This window comes from Apus apus, chromosome 21 (assembly GCF_020740795.1).
Source record: "Apus apus isolate bApuApu2 chromosome 21, bApuApu2.pri.cur, whole genome shotgun sequence".
NCBI classification, from domain to species: domain Eukaryota; kingdom Metazoa; phylum Chordata; class Aves; order Apodiformes; family Apodidae; genus Apus; species Apus apus.
In genome coordinates, this window is record NC_067302.1 from 4,054,435 (window position 1) to 4,071,752 (window position 17,318).

Below are 17,318 nucleotides of genomic sequence, written 5' to 3' on the forward strand. Positions count from 1 at the left end.
AGATTCCAAAGGCACAGTTGCTGTGGAAGGCAGCAGGAGGCCCACAGCACTTTCCAGACCCTCCAACCAGAGCTGGGTCCTGCACAACTCCAGTACAAGCAGCACCACTCGTGCAAAACAGCCACTTCCACGGGCTCCCCATGACCAGTGACTCAATCCCCAGAGTTTAAAGTTAATTTCCTCCTTTTTCTGCCTATAGCAGATACAGGAGGCCCTGTGCACTGCCCCTGGGATGCCATTCTTACCACAGAGAGGAAGGCTTGAGAGAGGTACCTGTCACTACCACGCTGTAGGATATTCAGACAAGTCCTGTGAGCCTTTCATTAGTGGCAGCAATCTAAGGTGTTAAGATCTTTGTGTCAGGCTGCAGCAGCGACTGACTCAGCTTCTCTGAGCTGAAAATGACTCAGAATCCTTAGGTGATGTTTAACCTGTAGTCAAAAATAAAACCAAATTTAAAAGAAACCCACAAGTACCAAGGTGAAAGGTACAGTAACATTTAATAGCATCTCGGAAGACAACACTGGTTATAAACTTGCTTTTTTGGCAGGAAAACAAAATGCACTTGGTCCAGGTTGCAAATAAGCCAACTCAAAAGAGGAAAAATAAGACAGCTGGAGCATCAGCTGTTCTGGAGCAGCCCTGAGCCATGAACACTCACGAGGGAGCCCCAGCACCACATCACAGGGGAGGGCAGATGGAGCAGCACGGGTCCCACTTCCAGACCCATCCATCCCCCCAGGCAGCCAGCCCAGGGACACCAGCCTTCTGTGTGCTCAGACTCCAGCTTTGTGCAGTATTTTTGCATCAAAACACAACAAACGAAAAATCAACTTAAGTCGCCATCACCTCTGCAGTTGAGATGAAGAAGAAAAATAATCGTAACAACAAAAGGAAGTGAGGCAGCAGGACTGACAACTTTAACAGCAACTGGGAGAAGTGGGGAAGTAACATGCAACCCGAAGCCCTTCCCTCCTGAAGCAGGAGCTCTCCCTGTGGAAGAGAGAGAGGGCTGGATGGCTGCACTTCACACAGCCCCAGGGGATTTGCTGTTTACAGAGGCACTGGAAGCTGCGGTGGGAGTCAGGTCCAGCTTCGTTGAAAGGCTGTGTGCAGTGAGGGTCAGGATTTCTTTGGATCCCTCTGAGATGATCTAGGGGTTAGGCAGGAGGGAATTGGAAGCAACTGCAATGAGTAGTTTTGGTCATGGGTTTCCCTATGTTGGGATACAGGTGGTGGTGTCAGGAGAGCGCTGACAACCTGGAAGTGAAGGTGGTCGGAGATGAGGGTGCTCAGGAATGCAGGTAGAGTCCAGGAGGGGAGGGAAGCCAGGGATCAGGCCAGCTTCAGGAACTCCTGCAGGGTGTTTTGCTCCACAGCTTCCACAAAGAGCTCATAATCCTGCAGGGAAAAGCCACGGAGTCGCTCACAAGGGCAGAGGGGGCTGAATGCTCCTGCTGGGCAGGCAGGACAGGGTGCCCTGAGCACACAGCACTCACTGGGTCACGGCACAGGTGACAGTCACACAGAGGATGACAGGGCAAAGAAGGGACAGCCCCACTGCCCAAAAGTCACCCACTGTCCCCCCACATGGGTCCCCTTTTTCACAAGTCACCATGCTCCAAACACCCGCTCACTCTGCCAGTGCCTCAGCCACGCACCTCACGAGAAACACCTTTGGAAAGGTGTCTTGACACCATTCGTGGCAAAAACAAGGGGAGGGGATTATTGCCCACCCCCCAAACCTCCACGGTGCTTGTCCCCAGCACACAGCAGAAGCCTTACCCCACAGTAGTGGTCTCCATTGACAATCTGGGGTGGGATGGCTTTGGGGTTGCCTGCCTTTGCCCTCATCTCCTCTCGCAGAGCGTTGTCCTGGGAGATATCCACCAGCTCGTACTTGATGTTTTTCCCATCGAGGATTCTGGTGACTTCACTCTGTTGGGATTTGATCTGGAACCCGGGTGGGAAAGGCAGGTTATGGGGAGCTGGAGAGGAGCCTGAAGGGCGGGCAGGGCCCCCCGCCGTGCTGGCCACGCTCGGCACGGCGCTCACCATCAGACCCCACCCGGTACGGTGGGATGGACTGGGGGGGAAAGAAGGGGCCGGTGCAGCCTAAGAAAGGGAGGGGACACCTGAGATGGGGATGGGGGAGGAAGCTGCGCAGCTCCAGGGGGAAAAGACCTCCCAACCCCAGGGGAGAGGGGCCCCGAGCCGCCCCCGCTCACCTCCCGGGATCCGGTCACCGAGGTGCTGTAGACCTTGAGGGTGCTCATGCTGCGACCGCGGCCGCTCCCTGCGCTCAGCCCGGCCCGGGAGGCTCGGAGGGAGGGAGGGAGGGAGGGAGGGAACGGGCGGCCCCGCCGCTCGGCATGTGACTGCGGGGACCAATGGGGCCGGCGGGCCCGGGCATGCGGCCACCGAGCCGGGCCCTGGGCACCCGTGGAGCAGAGCAGCTTTATTTTATATTCCAAACACTCCGTACAAAGAGATAGAGGCTGGTATAAATACACCGTGACCGACGCGACGCGGGGAACACACGCAAGGCCGAAGGGAGCGCAGGGGAAGGGGCGAGATGTGGTCCTGCCGTCCTGCTGGGGTGCCCTGCAGGGAAAAGGCCAAGAGCTGCTCCATACGGAGAGCAGCAGGCACAGGGACAGCAGCTGGGATCCCCATCTTGGGCAGAGCAGTGCTGCAGGAGGTGGCATGGGGACATTTCTCCCGGGGTTTGAGTCCTGATCCTTTTAGTGCAGCCAGCTCTGCAGGGGCAGAGGGCACATATCCCAGCAGGACACCTGGGAACCACATCCTGCCCCCAAAGGGAACACAGGGAAAGGAGATGGTACAAACCAGCACCCTGTAACCAGAGAGAGAGAGAGCGAGCAGCTTTCCCAGCTCATGCTGCTCTGCATCCCCCTGAGTTCCAAGCAGCCACAGAAACGACTTCAAGAAACAGCCTTGGCCCACGTTTAGCTCAGTGCACAGCATCAGCAGCCTGGGACACAGAAACAGCCAAACCTGTGACACACCAGATGCAGAAAGGACAGGGCAGGCAGCTGGCTGCCCTGCTGACACTGCTGCACTCTCTCCCCCTGCCATGCAGGGACAACAAACCAACCAATTTGTTGCCACCATCAGCCACGGTGGCCAAACATTAAACACAAAACAGATTTGGTCATAAAATTTAACACAAACAAGTAACGAGCATTCTCCCCAACCTAGGGCTTGCAGCCCCAACAGGAACCAAGAGCAACCAGAGTTTCAGCAGTATTTTCCCCCGTTATAATACCAACTTCTTCTCTTGCTGTTGACTCAAACCAAAAACATTCCAACCTTGGCACCAGCGTTGTCACAAGCAAAGACTCAGCACTGTAAAGTTGTCCCTAAGGTTAAGGAGGGTTGTGATCCACTGAACTGCACCCACGACCATTTATTTAGAAATCCCACTACTGAGCAGAGGAGCAGGGAGCTCCCAGAGAATGAGGGCCAGAGCTACAACCAAGCCCAGTGCTCACTGCCTTGTGGGCATCAGGAAGAGCTCTCAGATCCAGCTGTTCCATCTGCCAGGTTAGGACCACAATGGTTTTCTTCCTGCCAAGCAGAGAGCCAAGCAGTGATGCCCCCACACTGGCCTGCAGCAGGATCTCCAGGGACACAGAAGCTCTCTGGAAAGGGCTCCAGACATTCCAGGATTGTGTCTGTGATGGCTCTAAAGGCTGCCAGGAGAAACAGCAGATCCTCACCCTGCCAGCAAATGCATTAGACACAGAGCAGCCTAGGGACAGGAGGTTTCTCTAGCACATTAAGGCACTTGAGCATCAATCCACTTCCTCTGCAGCCTGAATCACACCCACACCCAGAGTGCTATTTTGGGTGGGGGGGGATAAAAGGCTTAAGGCTTGTGGGGTAACAGTGCTCAGGGGGAGCATTTTCAGAGTCATCTTTTCGTTTTGCTTTATTCCCCAGCTCTTGTTGACTACTGAAAGACTCCAGATGCTTTTACCTGAAGAAAGAAGGTTCTGCTCCCACAAATGGCTCCACAAGCATCCAGACCAGAGCTGTGCACACAGCATCTGAGGAGCCATTAGGAGTGATCTAACTGACACACCTGTTTGCCTCTCAACTCCAGATATTCCCTGAACACTCTGATAATCCTCTGGTCTTACTAGTCCCACAGGATCTGCGCAGAGAATTTATCAGAAAGACCAGGGCATACATTTCCTTTTAGTGATGATTTTAACTGTCACATTTGCATGTTCAGCACTTGACATGCCTGGAAGGCAATTCAGAATTCATCTCCCAGCTTCAGAGACCACACCAGCTCCAGCAAATACAGCATAAACACATTCCACAAGATCAAAGCTACTGCAAAGCCCGACACCGAAGCCCTGAACGATTCCAGTTAACCAGCCAGCAGCTAAACACTCCTGGCAACAAAACCCCCTGATTTCTCACAGATTGGTTAAGTCACATTATCTTGTACCCAAACAAAGGGATGGTAAAGTGCTGAATAGGTTTTGGGTTGGAGGAGCTCTAGACTCCTGAGTCTTTATGTCCTGTCTTACTTTGGGGAGTGTTCTTTACTGGGTGATGCAGTTGTCTCCCATGTCCTGAGCGTATCTGTCAGATATCGCCGTCCTTAATTCCTCCACCTCTTTGTGAAGCTGTTTTACCTCCACCAGTTTCTTTGCAAGTCCATCAGGGCTCAGCAAGTCATCCCTCTCCTTAGCAGGGTGCTGCACGGCTGTGGAGGCAGAAAAAGGAGTTAACTCACATGCAGCTCTGACCAAGGATCACACATCTGCAAGCCAGAAAAACCAACACCCATTTGCAGAAGAGGTACTAAACACTTAGATGTTCCAGCACAGAATCACAGAATCTTAGGGGTTGGAAGGGACCTCAAAAGATCATCGAGTCCAACCCCCTGCCAGAACAGGAAACCTTCAGAGCCAGCTAACCCAGAAAGTTCATTCAGAATCCCAGAAAGATGAGAACCTTCCATGTTAAATGAGAGTTATTTAATCCTGCCACAGCACAAGGTTTGTTTTACCATTGCTCCACATACTTACAGCGAATGCCCAGGAGCAGAGAGAGGTTGGGGTCCTTGCCCTGAGCCCTCTGAGTGACAATGCTGTAGACAGATTGTAAGTCCTGCAGACAAGTGGCCAGCTCTCCATGCAGCTCCTGGGCCAGGAGGGCTGTCTCAGCAGGCAGGGGTTGGGTGGTGAGCTCTGCCTGCCGGAGTCGTTCCTGGAGGGTCAAGTTCTTCTCAATCAGATCCTGGTTCTGCACTGAGAGCTGAAGAAGTGGACAGAAGAGGTTAGTGGTCACTTGGTACTGAACAAGCTTAAAGCAGTTTAATTCAACTGCTCGATCATCATAGGAACATGGGATGGTTTGGGTTGGAAGGACCTTAAAGACCATCCAGTCCCGAACCCCCTGGCATGAGCAGGGACACCTCCCACCAGCCCAGGTTGCTCCAAGCCCCATCCAACCTGCCCTTCAACACTGCCAGGGATGGGGCAGCCACAGCTTCCCTGGGCAACCTGGGCCAGGCTCTCACCACCCTCACAGCCAAGAATTTCCTCCTCATGTCCAACCTCTTCCAGTTTTAATCCATCCCCCTTGTCCTCTCCCTCCCTGCCCTTGTCCCAAGTCCCTCTCCAGCTTTCCTGGAGCCCCTTCAGGCCCTGGAAGGTGCTCTAAGGTCTCCCTGGAGCCTTCTCTTCTCCAGGCTGAACACCTCCAACTCTCTCAGCCTGTCTCCAGAGCTGCTTCAGCCCTCAGATCATCTTTCATGGCTTCCTCTGGATTCACTCCAGGAGCTCCATGTCCTTCTTACACTCAGAGCTCCGGAACTGGACACAGAAATGATGATGGGAGCACCAAGGGCAGGAGGAAATGGTTATCATCATCAAGACCTCCAGATGAGCAAGAGTCAGAACATTCAGCTTTCCTGGCTCAGACACTACACCAACCCTGTCAAGGTGTGATGCAACAAAATAAGCTTCCAGGACATTGTGCACCCACTGTTCACCCCAACACTGACCATCTCTTCCCTCCAGGGCTCCCATTATATGCTTGGCTTCCTTCAGGCTTGAGAGTGTGGCTCAGCCCTGCCCTCCAGCCAGGGCTGCAGTCAATTTTGGGCTCCTGCTCACCACCTTGCTGCCCCCAGCTGGCAAGCTCAGCCTCCTCCACCACAACCCAAAGCCCCAGCTGAAGCAGCCAGGGCAGAAACTGCTTTTCTCCTCCTGCTTTTGGAGAGAGAGGAGCTCCTTTCAGAGCACTGATAGGGCAACCAACTAGCAGGAAGCAGGAGAAGTGGTGCTGCTGACTGCAAATTCAGGGTCTTGCTAAAGACAATCCATTGTTCATTAGCTGTTATGCTCAGGCACTCCTAACACTCCTGCTCTGACCTCCTTCACAGCTGCCCGGAGCTGCTGCAGGGAATTTTCTCTTCTCATTGCCTCCTCCTTCAGAGCTTGGCTTGTCCCCTCTTCCTGGGCCACCTGTTCTTCCAGGTTCTGGAACAGACCATGGGAAAGCAGTCAGTCTAATTCATTCACAGCAGATTCTCAATTGTAGGTCCCTCCACAGTCACCTCTCACCTTTACTTTCAAGGACAACTGCTCCATCTTCTTCTGCTGTTTGTCCACAATCTGGAATCAAAAGCAGAAGCATCAGAACTGGCCACACAGACTCAGTAACACCACCAGCATTTCTTCTTCAGTAGGACAGCATTTCCTCTCCTTCTCTTTCCTGTCCTCTCACTGCTTTAATGACAGCCTCTGTCAGTAAGGGACTCCCTGACTGAAGGCACCTGATAAAAGGCACCATTAGAACCATCAGCTAAAAGCAAACTGGAGAAGTTGCATTCTTGTGGTTTTCCTCTCCCCTCTTCTGCTTTCTGTAACTTCTCTCCCACGTTACTGTAGAAGTGCATGGCTATCCCACCAAGAACAGCTTTTAAACCCCTTCTGTTTGGAATTCAGGAACTGCTGTTCCAGTGCAGTTGTGACCACCTATGCCTGCAAAACTCCCTGATTTCATTTTAGTGCCTGGTGTGACTCAGTGGAAGGAAAAAAGTGTGATTGCCAGCTGGGACAGCCTCTTACCTTCCTGAGACAGTCACAGTCTTTCTTCAGAGCTTCATTTTCTAATTTCTGTCTCTGCCCATCCTGGGCAGGGGGTCCTCTCTCTGCATTCTTTACACACTGCTGCAACTTGTCCTGCAAGCTGAAATTAGCAGAACACCATGGGAAAAAACAGCTTTATTTAGGGTGTTTCCCCCACTAAACAATGTGAGGCAGCAAATTATTTCCATCTGAGCTGTCAGGGTTGCCCTGTTTGTATCCCAGCTTGCAAACTGCCAGGGCTTGGGAAGGAAGGAGTCCCTGGACACCACCCTGCCCGTGGTGTTGGCACAGTTGCAGACACAAGGATTGCAGATTATGTAGGTCCATTTTACAAGGAGTTACAGATGAAGAGCAGCAACCTGCAGAGACAGAAAAACCCAGGGGACAGAAGAGAGGGCCCCTTTCCTTCAGCCATCTGGTTCTGCTCCCACCTTCCAACTGTTGGCACACAGAATTTGAAGGGGGTGTTCTGGTGAGTGCTCACATAACTCTCACAAATCCAGGGTAACCTGGTTCTGACAAGTGGGAGACAGTGCCTGTGCTGAATCACCACTGTCTTGTGCAGCAGTTATTCCAGAGCTAAGATGAAGTCTATTCTCATCCTCCCGGATTTTTACCTGCGCACAGTGGAAAGAAGCTCCAGCTCCTTGTGTTTTTGGGTTTCCAGCTGCATCTCTTGCTCCCTGAAAGCAGCCCTGACATCTCCAAGCTCTGTCTCCAGTGCCAGCACTGTCTCCTGCATAGCACTACTCTTCAGTTCAGATTCCTTCAGCTGCAACAAAGACCATCACAATTAGAGACCCCCCCCAGGGACTTCACCACACACACCATGTTTTCAAATGGCAATTTTTACCACTTATGTGGCAATTCTCAGCTATAAATCAGAACATTCCTTCTCAAAATAGGCCAAGGCCACAACTTTCCTTGAGCAGCTGCACAGGGGATTAACAGCAGCTGTAGAAAGTCACCTCAACAACTATGTTAAGAGCTTTCATCTCAACTGGGAGAAGTTTTACCTTCTGACTCTGTTTCTGGTGGTCCTCAAGGGTTGGCAGATCACCCAAGTATCTTTCCAGGGTCTCAATTCTCTGTTGTCTCTCTCTATTTTGTTCAGATTCCTTCTGGCATTTCTTTTTCAAGTTATTAATGTGTTTGTCTCTTCCCTTTACCTGCAGGGACAGTTACAGACAAGTTTAATTTATATAACTTCTTACCAATTCTTCAATCCTCTACAAGTCTACTCATTTACCTTTTTGTCCAGCACTCAACACCAAGATCACCTTAACTCAGCACCATTTCTGCTCACTTAGCTAAAATGACAGACTACTCTGCTTGAAAGAGGAGGTACTGAAAAACTTCTAACTACAGGAGGAAAGTCTTTTTCTTAAACCCAAGTACTCTACAAGCAGGTCAGAAAATACCTGCAATGACAAACTGCCACAGAAACCCTTAACCTAGACACTACCTTGACTTTCAGCTTCTTGAAGAAAAAGAACACCTTCCCATCTCTAGAGCAATGGGATCATACCCTTTCTTCCTGTTTCTTTAACTCCTCTGCATGTTTCTGCATAGTTTCCTTCAGGGACTCCCGGATCAGCTTTGCATCCACCTCTGCAGCAGCCAATTTTCTTTCCAATTCAATCTTTTCCTTACTGAGGGATTCAGTCTTCTCTGTGAACTGTGCTCGAAGAAACGCATTCTCCCGCTGCAGCTCCTGCAAACAGGGAGGGGCTGTGAGCCCAGGGACAGACACAGCCCCCCCAGAGCCCCCCGAGGACAGCCACAACCCCCCCAGAGACAGCCATAGCCTCCCTAGTGCCCCCCAGGAACAGCCACAGCTCCTCCAGAGCCCCCCAGGGACAGCCACAGTCCCCTCAGAACACCCCTGGGAAAGCCATGGATCCCCAGGTACAGCCATGGCCCCCCCAGAGTCCCCAGGGACAGCCACAGCCTGGCACTAAGCATCTGCCCCATCTCAGAGCTGTGTCCTCACTCCCAAACACCCTTCAGCCCAGCTTATTTCCTGCAGTAGCTGAAGGGGCACTTGGAACTGTCAGGGGTTTGTGCAGCTTCTAAACAAACCCAAATACTTCAGGGCTTGAAATGTCCAGAGCCACAGAAGATCTCAGAGATGACAGGTAATCAGGACCTCATACAAAGTGTCATTTTACTCTGCACAGCCCTCCTACCCAGGGAACACCTAAGGAGAAGTGGCAGGGCTGCTGGATTCAATACATATTTATAACTGACACCCTGTTGCACCCAATTACCTGCACCCTTAACATGTAGACATCTCCATAAGGTGCTGGGCAGCCCAGCAGGGCATTGTGAACCTGCAGTTCACTCTCCCGGACCTTCTGCTCCAACTGGGATATGTGTTGTCTTTGTCTGGAAAATAACCAGAACAGGTAAACACACAGTTCTCAAACATACAACATGGACAGTGGCACCACAGCTGAAAGCCTCCCACCCCCACAGCAAAGATTATACATCAAACACACTAAGCTTTATATGCTTTGGAGGATCCAGCTTGGCTGCAGAGCTCCTGAGGAAAAATGATCAAGAAGGAAAAGTATTTACAGTCCAAATGCTGAAGGCAGTTTTCACTAGGAGTTACCTTTTTTCCCAAAATATGATGGACAGCTAGTGTTAGGTATGAGAAGTGTTGTTTGCCAGCCCAAACTCAATGAACAAATTGAAAACAAAGATCTCAAACAGCTCCCAAAAAGTCCTCGAGGAAAAAAAGGCAGTGGTTTTGACATTCTAGACAATCATGATGTAAACAAAAATCCTTATCCCTTATAAAACACATCAAACCATAACCAAAAATCAATCTGAACCCTTCTGGATCACCATCCTACTGCCAAGGGGAAGAGGAGAGCTCATTAAAAAAAAAAAAAAAGCTGTTCTCAAAGGTCATTGTGATGTTTCTTTGTAAAAAAAAAAAAGCTCAATTTGGTAAAAGGGACTCAGATACCAGCTCTCCTTGGTATTTTCAAAACCCTCCCTTTCCAAAAAGACTCCACTGGAGTCCTTAAACCACATGTTGGTAGCAAAACTCACCTGTCAATGACAAGCTCTCTCTCCTTGAGCAGGTTTTCATTGGAGTTCAGGATACTGATCCACTGGGCTGGATCAAGTGTAGGCAGGGAAGGAGAATACATAGAGGGATGGTGGCAGGCACCTCCATTTTGTAACTGAAAGGGGAGACAAAACAAGAAGGGAGAGGTTTGTGCTCCACAGAGGTAGTTGCAACACTGCTAGAGCTATTTTGCACACTGTGTGCTCATCTGCATGCCAGGACACAGCTATTTCAGTCTCCATCCATGTCCAAGAACAAGTAACTTTGCCCAAGCACAACTGGAGATTAACAAACAATTTTAGATCACTGTGCAAGCTCCCTGGAAACAATTTGCATTATGGTACAGCTGGTGGGAGGTGATAAACAAACTGTTTCCACCTAAACTACAGCCAGTTTGATGTCTCTTTTAAAAAAAAAGTCTGTTTCCTAACTCTAGATCTTGAATGCAGTTATTCTAAACACTGTTAGGAGCCTCTTGGCATGCTTGTTCTTTGCAGTTTCCAGCAGACAGGACATTTCACCTCTTGCTCTGAGCCATTATGCAGAGCTGTAACATAACACAGGGCTGCTCCACATGAGCAGCACATCAGAAGATACCTATGACACCACATGCTGTAAAAACAGATCATCAAGATCTTGACTTTCAGTGCAAGGCAGGGAGAAGCCTGAGACAATTCCCCCACTTGCTTCAGAAGTCTGAGAAAAAAAAAAAAAAAGCCAGGAAGGATTTGAAACTCACCCCACTCACACAAGCAGCTCCCTACCTGCATTTGCTCTATTTGCAACTGCACTTTCTCCAGCTGCTGTTTCCAAGCACTGAGCTCACAGACCCTGTCGTGGGGATGCAGAGTGCAGGCTTCCTGCATCCATGCTCCAGAAGGAGTTACAGGTTTTAAGAAATTGTTGGCCTGGAGTCCTGTTGGCATCAGCCTGCTCCCACTCTGCCACGTTCCATCTTGGGGCTCACAGGCTCCATTAGCCCCAGCTCCTTGTTTACTTTCTGGCAGCACTTTATAATGGTCCTTTCCTGCTTCAGCTGCCCCAGAGCTTGGGTTGAACTTGTGGAACCTGTGCAGAGGGTCAGTGCACAAGCTCTCTGAAAAGAGAGACTGGTTAAGGGTGCGTTCAATGGTAGGGGTGTCAAACTTCCACATGTCTTCTGTTCTCATGTGATCAGAACTAGGATGCCAGGATTGCTCAGAACTGTTTTTCCCTGAAGTTCCAAAGTGATGCAAGAAATCCCTGGGTGGCCCCTGAGGTGGCTTCCCAGCATTAAAGTCTCCATTTCTCAGGACCCCTGTGTGTTCAGAAGCAGATCGTGGCATAGCAGGTTTGGAAGCAGCCTGTGGACAGCCCTGGTCTCCTGCAGAGCCCAGCTTGGAGGGTGAGGCACCCAACGTTGAAGGCATAACATGAGCTGTTGGGATGGTCACTTGGGTTTTGATGGGATGGAATGAGGAACCGCTACTGGAATTGCAGAAGTCTAGGGAAAGAAGAGTGATGCTTTAATTACAATCCTGAAAATATTCTGACATGAACAGCCATTCCCCTGATGAAAAACTTCCCTAAAGAATTTAAAAATAGAGTCTTTTCCCCCAAAATATGTCCTCCTAAGCAGCAGCAAGACCAAGGCACACCTGTGATCCCCTCAGAAGTTTTAGGAACCTGCTGACATTTTCCTACCACCATAAACCACAGGCAGAATACAAGTTTAGTTCAGCACACATTGTTAACTCCTTGTTTTTAAGCTACTCTAGTATAAATCTTAAATCAGTAAACTTCTCTTTCTATAGGTTTAGAAATCAAGTCCTTTAAATTAAAAAAAAAAAGGCTGAAACTTACTCAACTGAACAGTGAGACCTTGATTCTGCTCTGCCCGTCCCACAGCTCAGCGACTGACCCGTAACCAATGCCAACCAGAGCTTTCCCTAAGCCCATGGTGGGCTTCAAACCCAGCTGGACACCAACACTACATTCCCAAGCAGCTCAGCTCCAGACTCCTCCAGGACACTGCAGCAAAAGAACTTTTTCTAGAGGTTGGAGTAATGATTCTTGCCTTCTTGCCACAGGAAATGAGGCAGAGCTCAGCGAGCCCAACGTGAGCCTGTCCTGTCAGGAGGCACCAAACCTGGCTGCATGGAAGTCCAGGGTTATTCTTAGCAACTCTCAGATTTCAATACAGCAACAGCAAGAGCTGAGACAGGCAAACAGCAAAGTGCCTGTTTCACTCCTTGTCCTGACACCTCCTGTATCATGGTAATTCCAGGACTCTTCCCAGGTGCGCAACTTGTTTTCTTCACAGGTTTGGCTCAAGGTCCATCCCTACATGATGTTCCTGGAATCCAACATCAGCACTGCAAGGTCACCCTTCCATCTGCGTGTAACCCCCAAGGAGTTACTACAAGAAGGAATAAAACCCCTTCTTGCCACAAGAAGGAATAAAACATTAGGATTTGACCAGGACCAAAAGCAGACTCAGCAAGAACCGTGGCCAACCTGCAGGAAAACTGTCACAACGGTGGCACGAGATCCTCACCTCATAAACAAGGAGGAGGAGAAAACTTCTTGGACACGACTTGACTGTGCCTAGAAACTCCAGAGAACACTGTGCTACCAAGCAGCCACGAGCACACCCCCTGGGCACACAGAAGGGACAGTACCAGTTCCTTGTTCAGCCCCTAAACTTATACCCCAGTATCACCGCGGGGAACTCGAGTTCCCTGAGGAGCAGCACCCACGTGTGGCTGCTGCAATCAGCCCCTGGGTGTGCTGAGGGATGTCACAACATTTGACTCATGTTGTCATCCAAAAGCCAGCATGTTCCAGCCAGCTGCCAGTGCCACAACTCAGCCTTGATCTTACAAACAAGGTTACAACATCAAAGAGCTTCAGAAGGGCAACTTCCAAGCTTCCATTATTGTCTCTCCTGCCCTCAGCCTGCAACTGGATGTTTTATTACCCCAAGAGAGGCCACCTGGGACACAAACATCCACTCCAGGAATATTTCTAGCAATATTTGCAGCAATATCTCCACAAGTCAGACTTTCTAAAAAAGCCTTCACTTTAACTCTCTCATGACTAAGACCTACAGTTCATCCAAAAGGCTCAGGGCAGCTCATGTAACACATGGATTTGTGCAGTGCTTGGTTTTAAAGAACAACACAAACTGCTGGAAGAAGAATGAGCTGATAGTGGTTTATGACACTTCCACAGGTGAAGATCAAAATACAGGTGGAAAGGATTGCTGGGACAAGAGATTTCAGAGAATGTGCCCCAGCTGAGGGCAAGGCTGCAGCCTTCTTCAGCGAGGAACATACAGCTCTAACACTCAGGAGACTTACACACAAAGGCACATTGATCTGAAGCCTCTAGAGGCACCTATAAATAATTTCTTTAAAAAAAATAAATCAAAACAAACTTGCAGATAAATCACTTGTTGGTCAATATGAAGCAGCAAATCACCAAGGTGGCTTTTTCAGTCAGTTAAAAATGCTTACTGCATTTTGAAGATACCCAAACCAGCTGAGATGATGACTCAGAGAGACTGGAAGGGATAATAATTCACTTGTATTTCAGAAGCAGCAGATCCCTTAATCACTCATTTGTACTTCAGGCACCACACCTGTGTCCCACTGGTGGTGAAACAGTCTCCAAACATCCTTAGAGATGCTGCTCTAAGTTTCACATTCCAGGGCTCAGTAATATCATGCTTGTTGGTCTTCTAGGAAAAGATAAAGTCTTTGTCTGTTACTCTGTGGCCCTGTGGGGCCCTCACCTTCTGTGCTGTCTGAGCAGGAGGTCCCAATGCCCCCGTCCCCACTCTCAGCCATGCTGGAGCAGCGACTGACACGGCTCTGGAACTTCTCAGACAACATTGGTGTCTTCCAGTCAGTCTCCAGGAAATTACTCTTCTGACTGGTGCTGGGATCTGGAGAGGAAAAAGCCAAGGATATCTATATTTCAGCCAACAAACTGAAAAGCCTTTGAATAGAACTAATTAAGCCAATTACTCATGCTACCAAAACCCAAACTGATCCTCTGTTGCTGCTAAAGAAATCTCTCCTTCAGAAGGAAATGGCAGCAAGCACAGAGAAGTCAAATAATATCAATCAGGAGATTGAAAAAAAATCAATCAATCTTATTATGAGAGTCAGAATGCAAAAGCAGTATATTATACTCCCATTTAAAAGTCTGGAGATGTTGCACCCAGCTGATGCTCTGGCATGGATAAAAAGAGCACACAGCAACACTGGTTAAATTAAAGACACATGTTTGCATTACCTGTTAATAACTGCTCCAGTCTGATCATTTATCCCAAAAGACAGGTTAATTATCAAATTATTCTCTACCCTTGCATAGCCATCCAATTGTTTTATTTGGCAAGAGTAAGACTTTTGGGTTGTTTTTTTAATAAAAAGCTTTTCTAAAAAACTCCTCCCAGGACCACCTGCTTTCTCAGAGAAGCTGAAATTGGATCCAGCAACAGGAGGGCTTTAAAGAAAGGACTTACCTGATGGACTGTTGGGCTGGAGCCTCATGTCTGGATGTTTCTCAAGAGCAGCCATCTTCTCCATCCCCTGAATTACAGGGCAATAAACAAAAAATCAACATTTAAATCAGCACAAAACCAACCCTGCTTTAAGTGGGAGCAGGGTTGGGTTTGTGCTGATGTAAATGATGATTTTTACATACACGTCAGCTGCTCTTCATTCAGAATAACAGTATTTCACATTAAATTAGGATCTCCCCCCAAGAGTAGCTCTGTTTCAACCCTGCAAATCCCTTAAAACCCCCTCACAGTTACTGTAGCTTTTCTTCAGGCCTGAGAAATGAGGAGAGCTCCTGTTGGCAGCACTCCCCAGGTATGCAGCAGCTCCCTTCAACTGGGGCATGTGTCACCCTCACCATCATTATTTATAGATCATCAGTCACCATGGCACCCACACCCTGGCCTTATGTCTACCCACACTCCAAACTCCCCTTTAAAACTCTTAAAAAATATATATATATAAGTCTCCAACCAGTTCCTTTCTGCCCTCTGCAGAGGTCACTGAGCAACTACACACAGAAATGCAGCCTTTCCAAACTCGGGGCTGCTGGTCCATAAATGGCAATCGTTATCTTATCCACAGCTTTGGTTTAATTTAGCTGCTTCTCCCAGTTCTTCAGGCAGTGAATTTCCTGCCTCTGATTTAATTAACAGCTCTCAAGCTTCATTATGGAAATTCCAGGCCTCTCTCCACTCTACCAGAAACTAAATCCTCTATTACCAGCTCTTAGATTTTTACTGAACTGCCTCAAAGTGCTCACAGAAACCATTAATTCTTAGAAAACAGAAACCTACAGATTTTACTACACAGGAAAAACATTGGGGGATACAAGATAATAAACCAGAAGCAGCATTTCACTCAGTCAGGAAATAAACAACACTTTGAGCTGAACATCGTGCTTGTGATGCTCAGTTCTGACACGTTTCACAAATTCCTGAGTTTAAACCTCCAGCTCCAGCCCTAGTCAGGCGTTTCGAACGGAAACTGAAGTGTGGGCTCTTGAAATTAAACAAGGCGACCAAAAAAAAGCGTTCCCAGCTCACTCAGCACCCCCCCCCCCCCCATCCTACAAACCACCCCCTGCTATGAGGGAGCAGAGGGGAGACCCTGGGGAAGGGTCATGTGGAAAATAGGGAAAAGTCACGGGGGGGAAAGGAAGGAGAGGGGTGAGCCGGGAAGAGCAGGGATTGACCCGATGGAGGGAGAGAGCTTGGGCAGGTGGAGGGATGTGAAGGCAGGAGTGCGGGGGATGGAGAGCAGAGTGACAGCGGCTAAAGCGGGAGGGGGGGGCCCAAGGGCCTGGGAGGCGCCGGCAGCCCCTGAGGTGCGGGGGCCGGTCCCTGAGGAGAGGGGGGAGCGCGGGTCCCTGAGGAGAGGGGGGAGCGCGGGTCCCTGAGGAGAGGGGGGAGCGCGGGTCCCTGAGGAGAGGGGGGAGCGCGGGTCCCTGAGGAGAGGGGGGAGCGCGGGTCCCTGAGGAGAGGGGGGAGCGCGGGTCCCTGAGGGGCCGGTCCCTGAGGAGAGGGGGGAGCGCGGGTCCCTGAGGGGCCGGTCCCTGAGGCGCGGGGAGCCCCGAGGAGCTCGGGAGGAGGGGAAAAAAGGAGGGATGGCTTCAGGGCGGGGGGCACGGCGGAGGCGCTGCCGCAGCTCGGAGCCCGCCCCGGGCCCCGCACGGCCCCGCACGGCCCGGCCCCTCACCTGGCTCCGCCGCGCTGCCCGCGCGCCGCGGCCGTTACCGCGCGGGAGGGGGGGCCCGCGGAGGAGGGGGGAGGGGGGTAAAAAAGGGGCGGGGCCTGCCCCAACAGCCAATCGGACGCACCGGCTCCTCCCCCTCCCTTCGCTCATTGGTTCGCCCCAACGCTGAGTCCCCGCCCCTCGAGCTTGGCGGAGGGAGGAAAAGTGTCTGCAACCGCCACCCGTAGGGCGGGCCTCGCGCCTGCGCAGTGCGGGCCGCGGCGGGAGCGGGCGCGGGAGGGCGGCGGGACCCGGCCCGGCCCGGCCCGGCCCCCAATCGGGACCAGAAGGCCCCACCGTTATCCCCGCAGATTCTCACCGCTTCCTGAGCTTCCCCCCGTCAGCCCAGGTCGGGCCGTTACCGGATGCAAGAGCTGGGGCTGTTCCCATCGTCACCCTCAGTCACTTCTCACCTAAAAGCAGCTTCGTGGCGATGCCTTCTTGCCTGTCCTTTAGTCCTGACGCGGGTTTTAGCCTCTGCAGCCGAACAGAGAGCGTCCCCGTGCCCGGCCGTAGCACTTCTGTAAGGGGCCAGTCCACGGGGAGGGGCAGGACCCTCCCCCCGTTTCCCGGCTGACCCCATCGCCTTCCCCCTCCTGCCCCGCGCTCCCCTGGAGAGCTCCTCGATGCCCCCAGGGGACCCCAGCCCTCCCCAGGACATCATCCCTGCTTTTTCACCCTCCTTCTACCCCCACCCCAGACGTAGGTGCCATGACCTCCCAAGCTGGGCTGGCACAGCCCATGGAGAGGAGGGCAGGACACAGAAAGATGCCACAACCCCTTGAGGGTAGTGCCACATGGGCACATGCCAGAGCC

The 17,318-nt window shown here is 50.9% G+C and overlaps 2 protein-coding genes across 4 annotated transcripts; both read right to left on the minus strand.

Moving 5' to 3' along the window:
* Positions 1-483: 483 nt before the first annotated feature.
* Positions 484-4,552, minus strand: SH3BGRL3 (SH3 domain binding glutamate rich protein like 3). The gene is given in 4 exon segments (XM_051637928.1): positions 484-1,401; positions 1,786-1,953; positions 2,229-2,314; positions 2,317-4,552. Coding segments are annotated over 4 exon segments (417 nt in total). The 5' UTR covers positions 2,414-4,552; the 3' UTR covers positions 484-1,335.
* On the minus strand, positions 1,867-16,512 carry CEP85 (centrosomal protein 85). Of its 3 annotated transcripts, XM_051637802.1 has the most exons (15): positions 16,467-16,512; positions 14,732-14,798; positions 13,997-14,149; positions 10,986-11,704; positions 10,203-10,336; positions 9,410-9,527; positions 8,668-8,853; positions 8,156-8,308; positions 7,757-7,911; positions 7,119-7,239; positions 6,612-6,662; positions 6,420-6,527; positions 5,070-5,298; positions 4,566-4,744; positions 1,867-1,953 (listed from the first exon to the last, which is right to left on the minus strand). In XM_051637802.1, the coding sequence occupies exons 2-14, from the start codon at positions 14,793-14,795 to the stop codon at positions 4,581-4,583; spliced, it is 2,355 nt and encodes a 784-aa protein (XP_051493762.1). In that variant the 5' UTR covers positions 14,796-14,798; positions 16,467-16,512; the 3' UTR covers positions 1,867-1,953; positions 4,566-4,580. The 3 variants fall into 3 exon arrangements, with proteins under 3 accessions (XP_051493762.1, XP_051493760.1, XP_051493763.1); XM_051637800.1 differs by lacking the exon at positions 1,867-1,953 and having other exon boundaries at positions 4,214-4,744; XM_051637803.1 differs by lacking the exons at positions 1,867-1,953; positions 13,997-14,149; positions 14,732-14,798; positions 16,467-16,512 and adding an exon at positions 12,064-12,320 and having other exon boundaries at positions 4,214-4,744.
* Between the last annotated feature and the right edge of the window lie 806 nt (positions 16,513-17,318).

Bases quoted from the DNA above. Each gene is read 5' to 3' on its own strand.
- CEP85 (XM_051637802.1), bottom strand. From the start codon at position 14,795: ATGGAGAAGATGGCTGCTCTTGAGAAACATCCAGACATGAGGCTCCAG. The intron at 7,912-8,155 runs GTAAAACTTCTC...TCTTTGTTGCAG, and splicing joins ACCAGAAACAGAGTCAGAAG to CTGAAGGAATCTGAACTGAA. The intron at 7,240-7,756 runs GTAAAAATCCGG...TGCTAATTTCAG, and splicing joins CTTCTTTCCACTGTGCGCAG to CTTGCAGGACAAGTTGCAGC.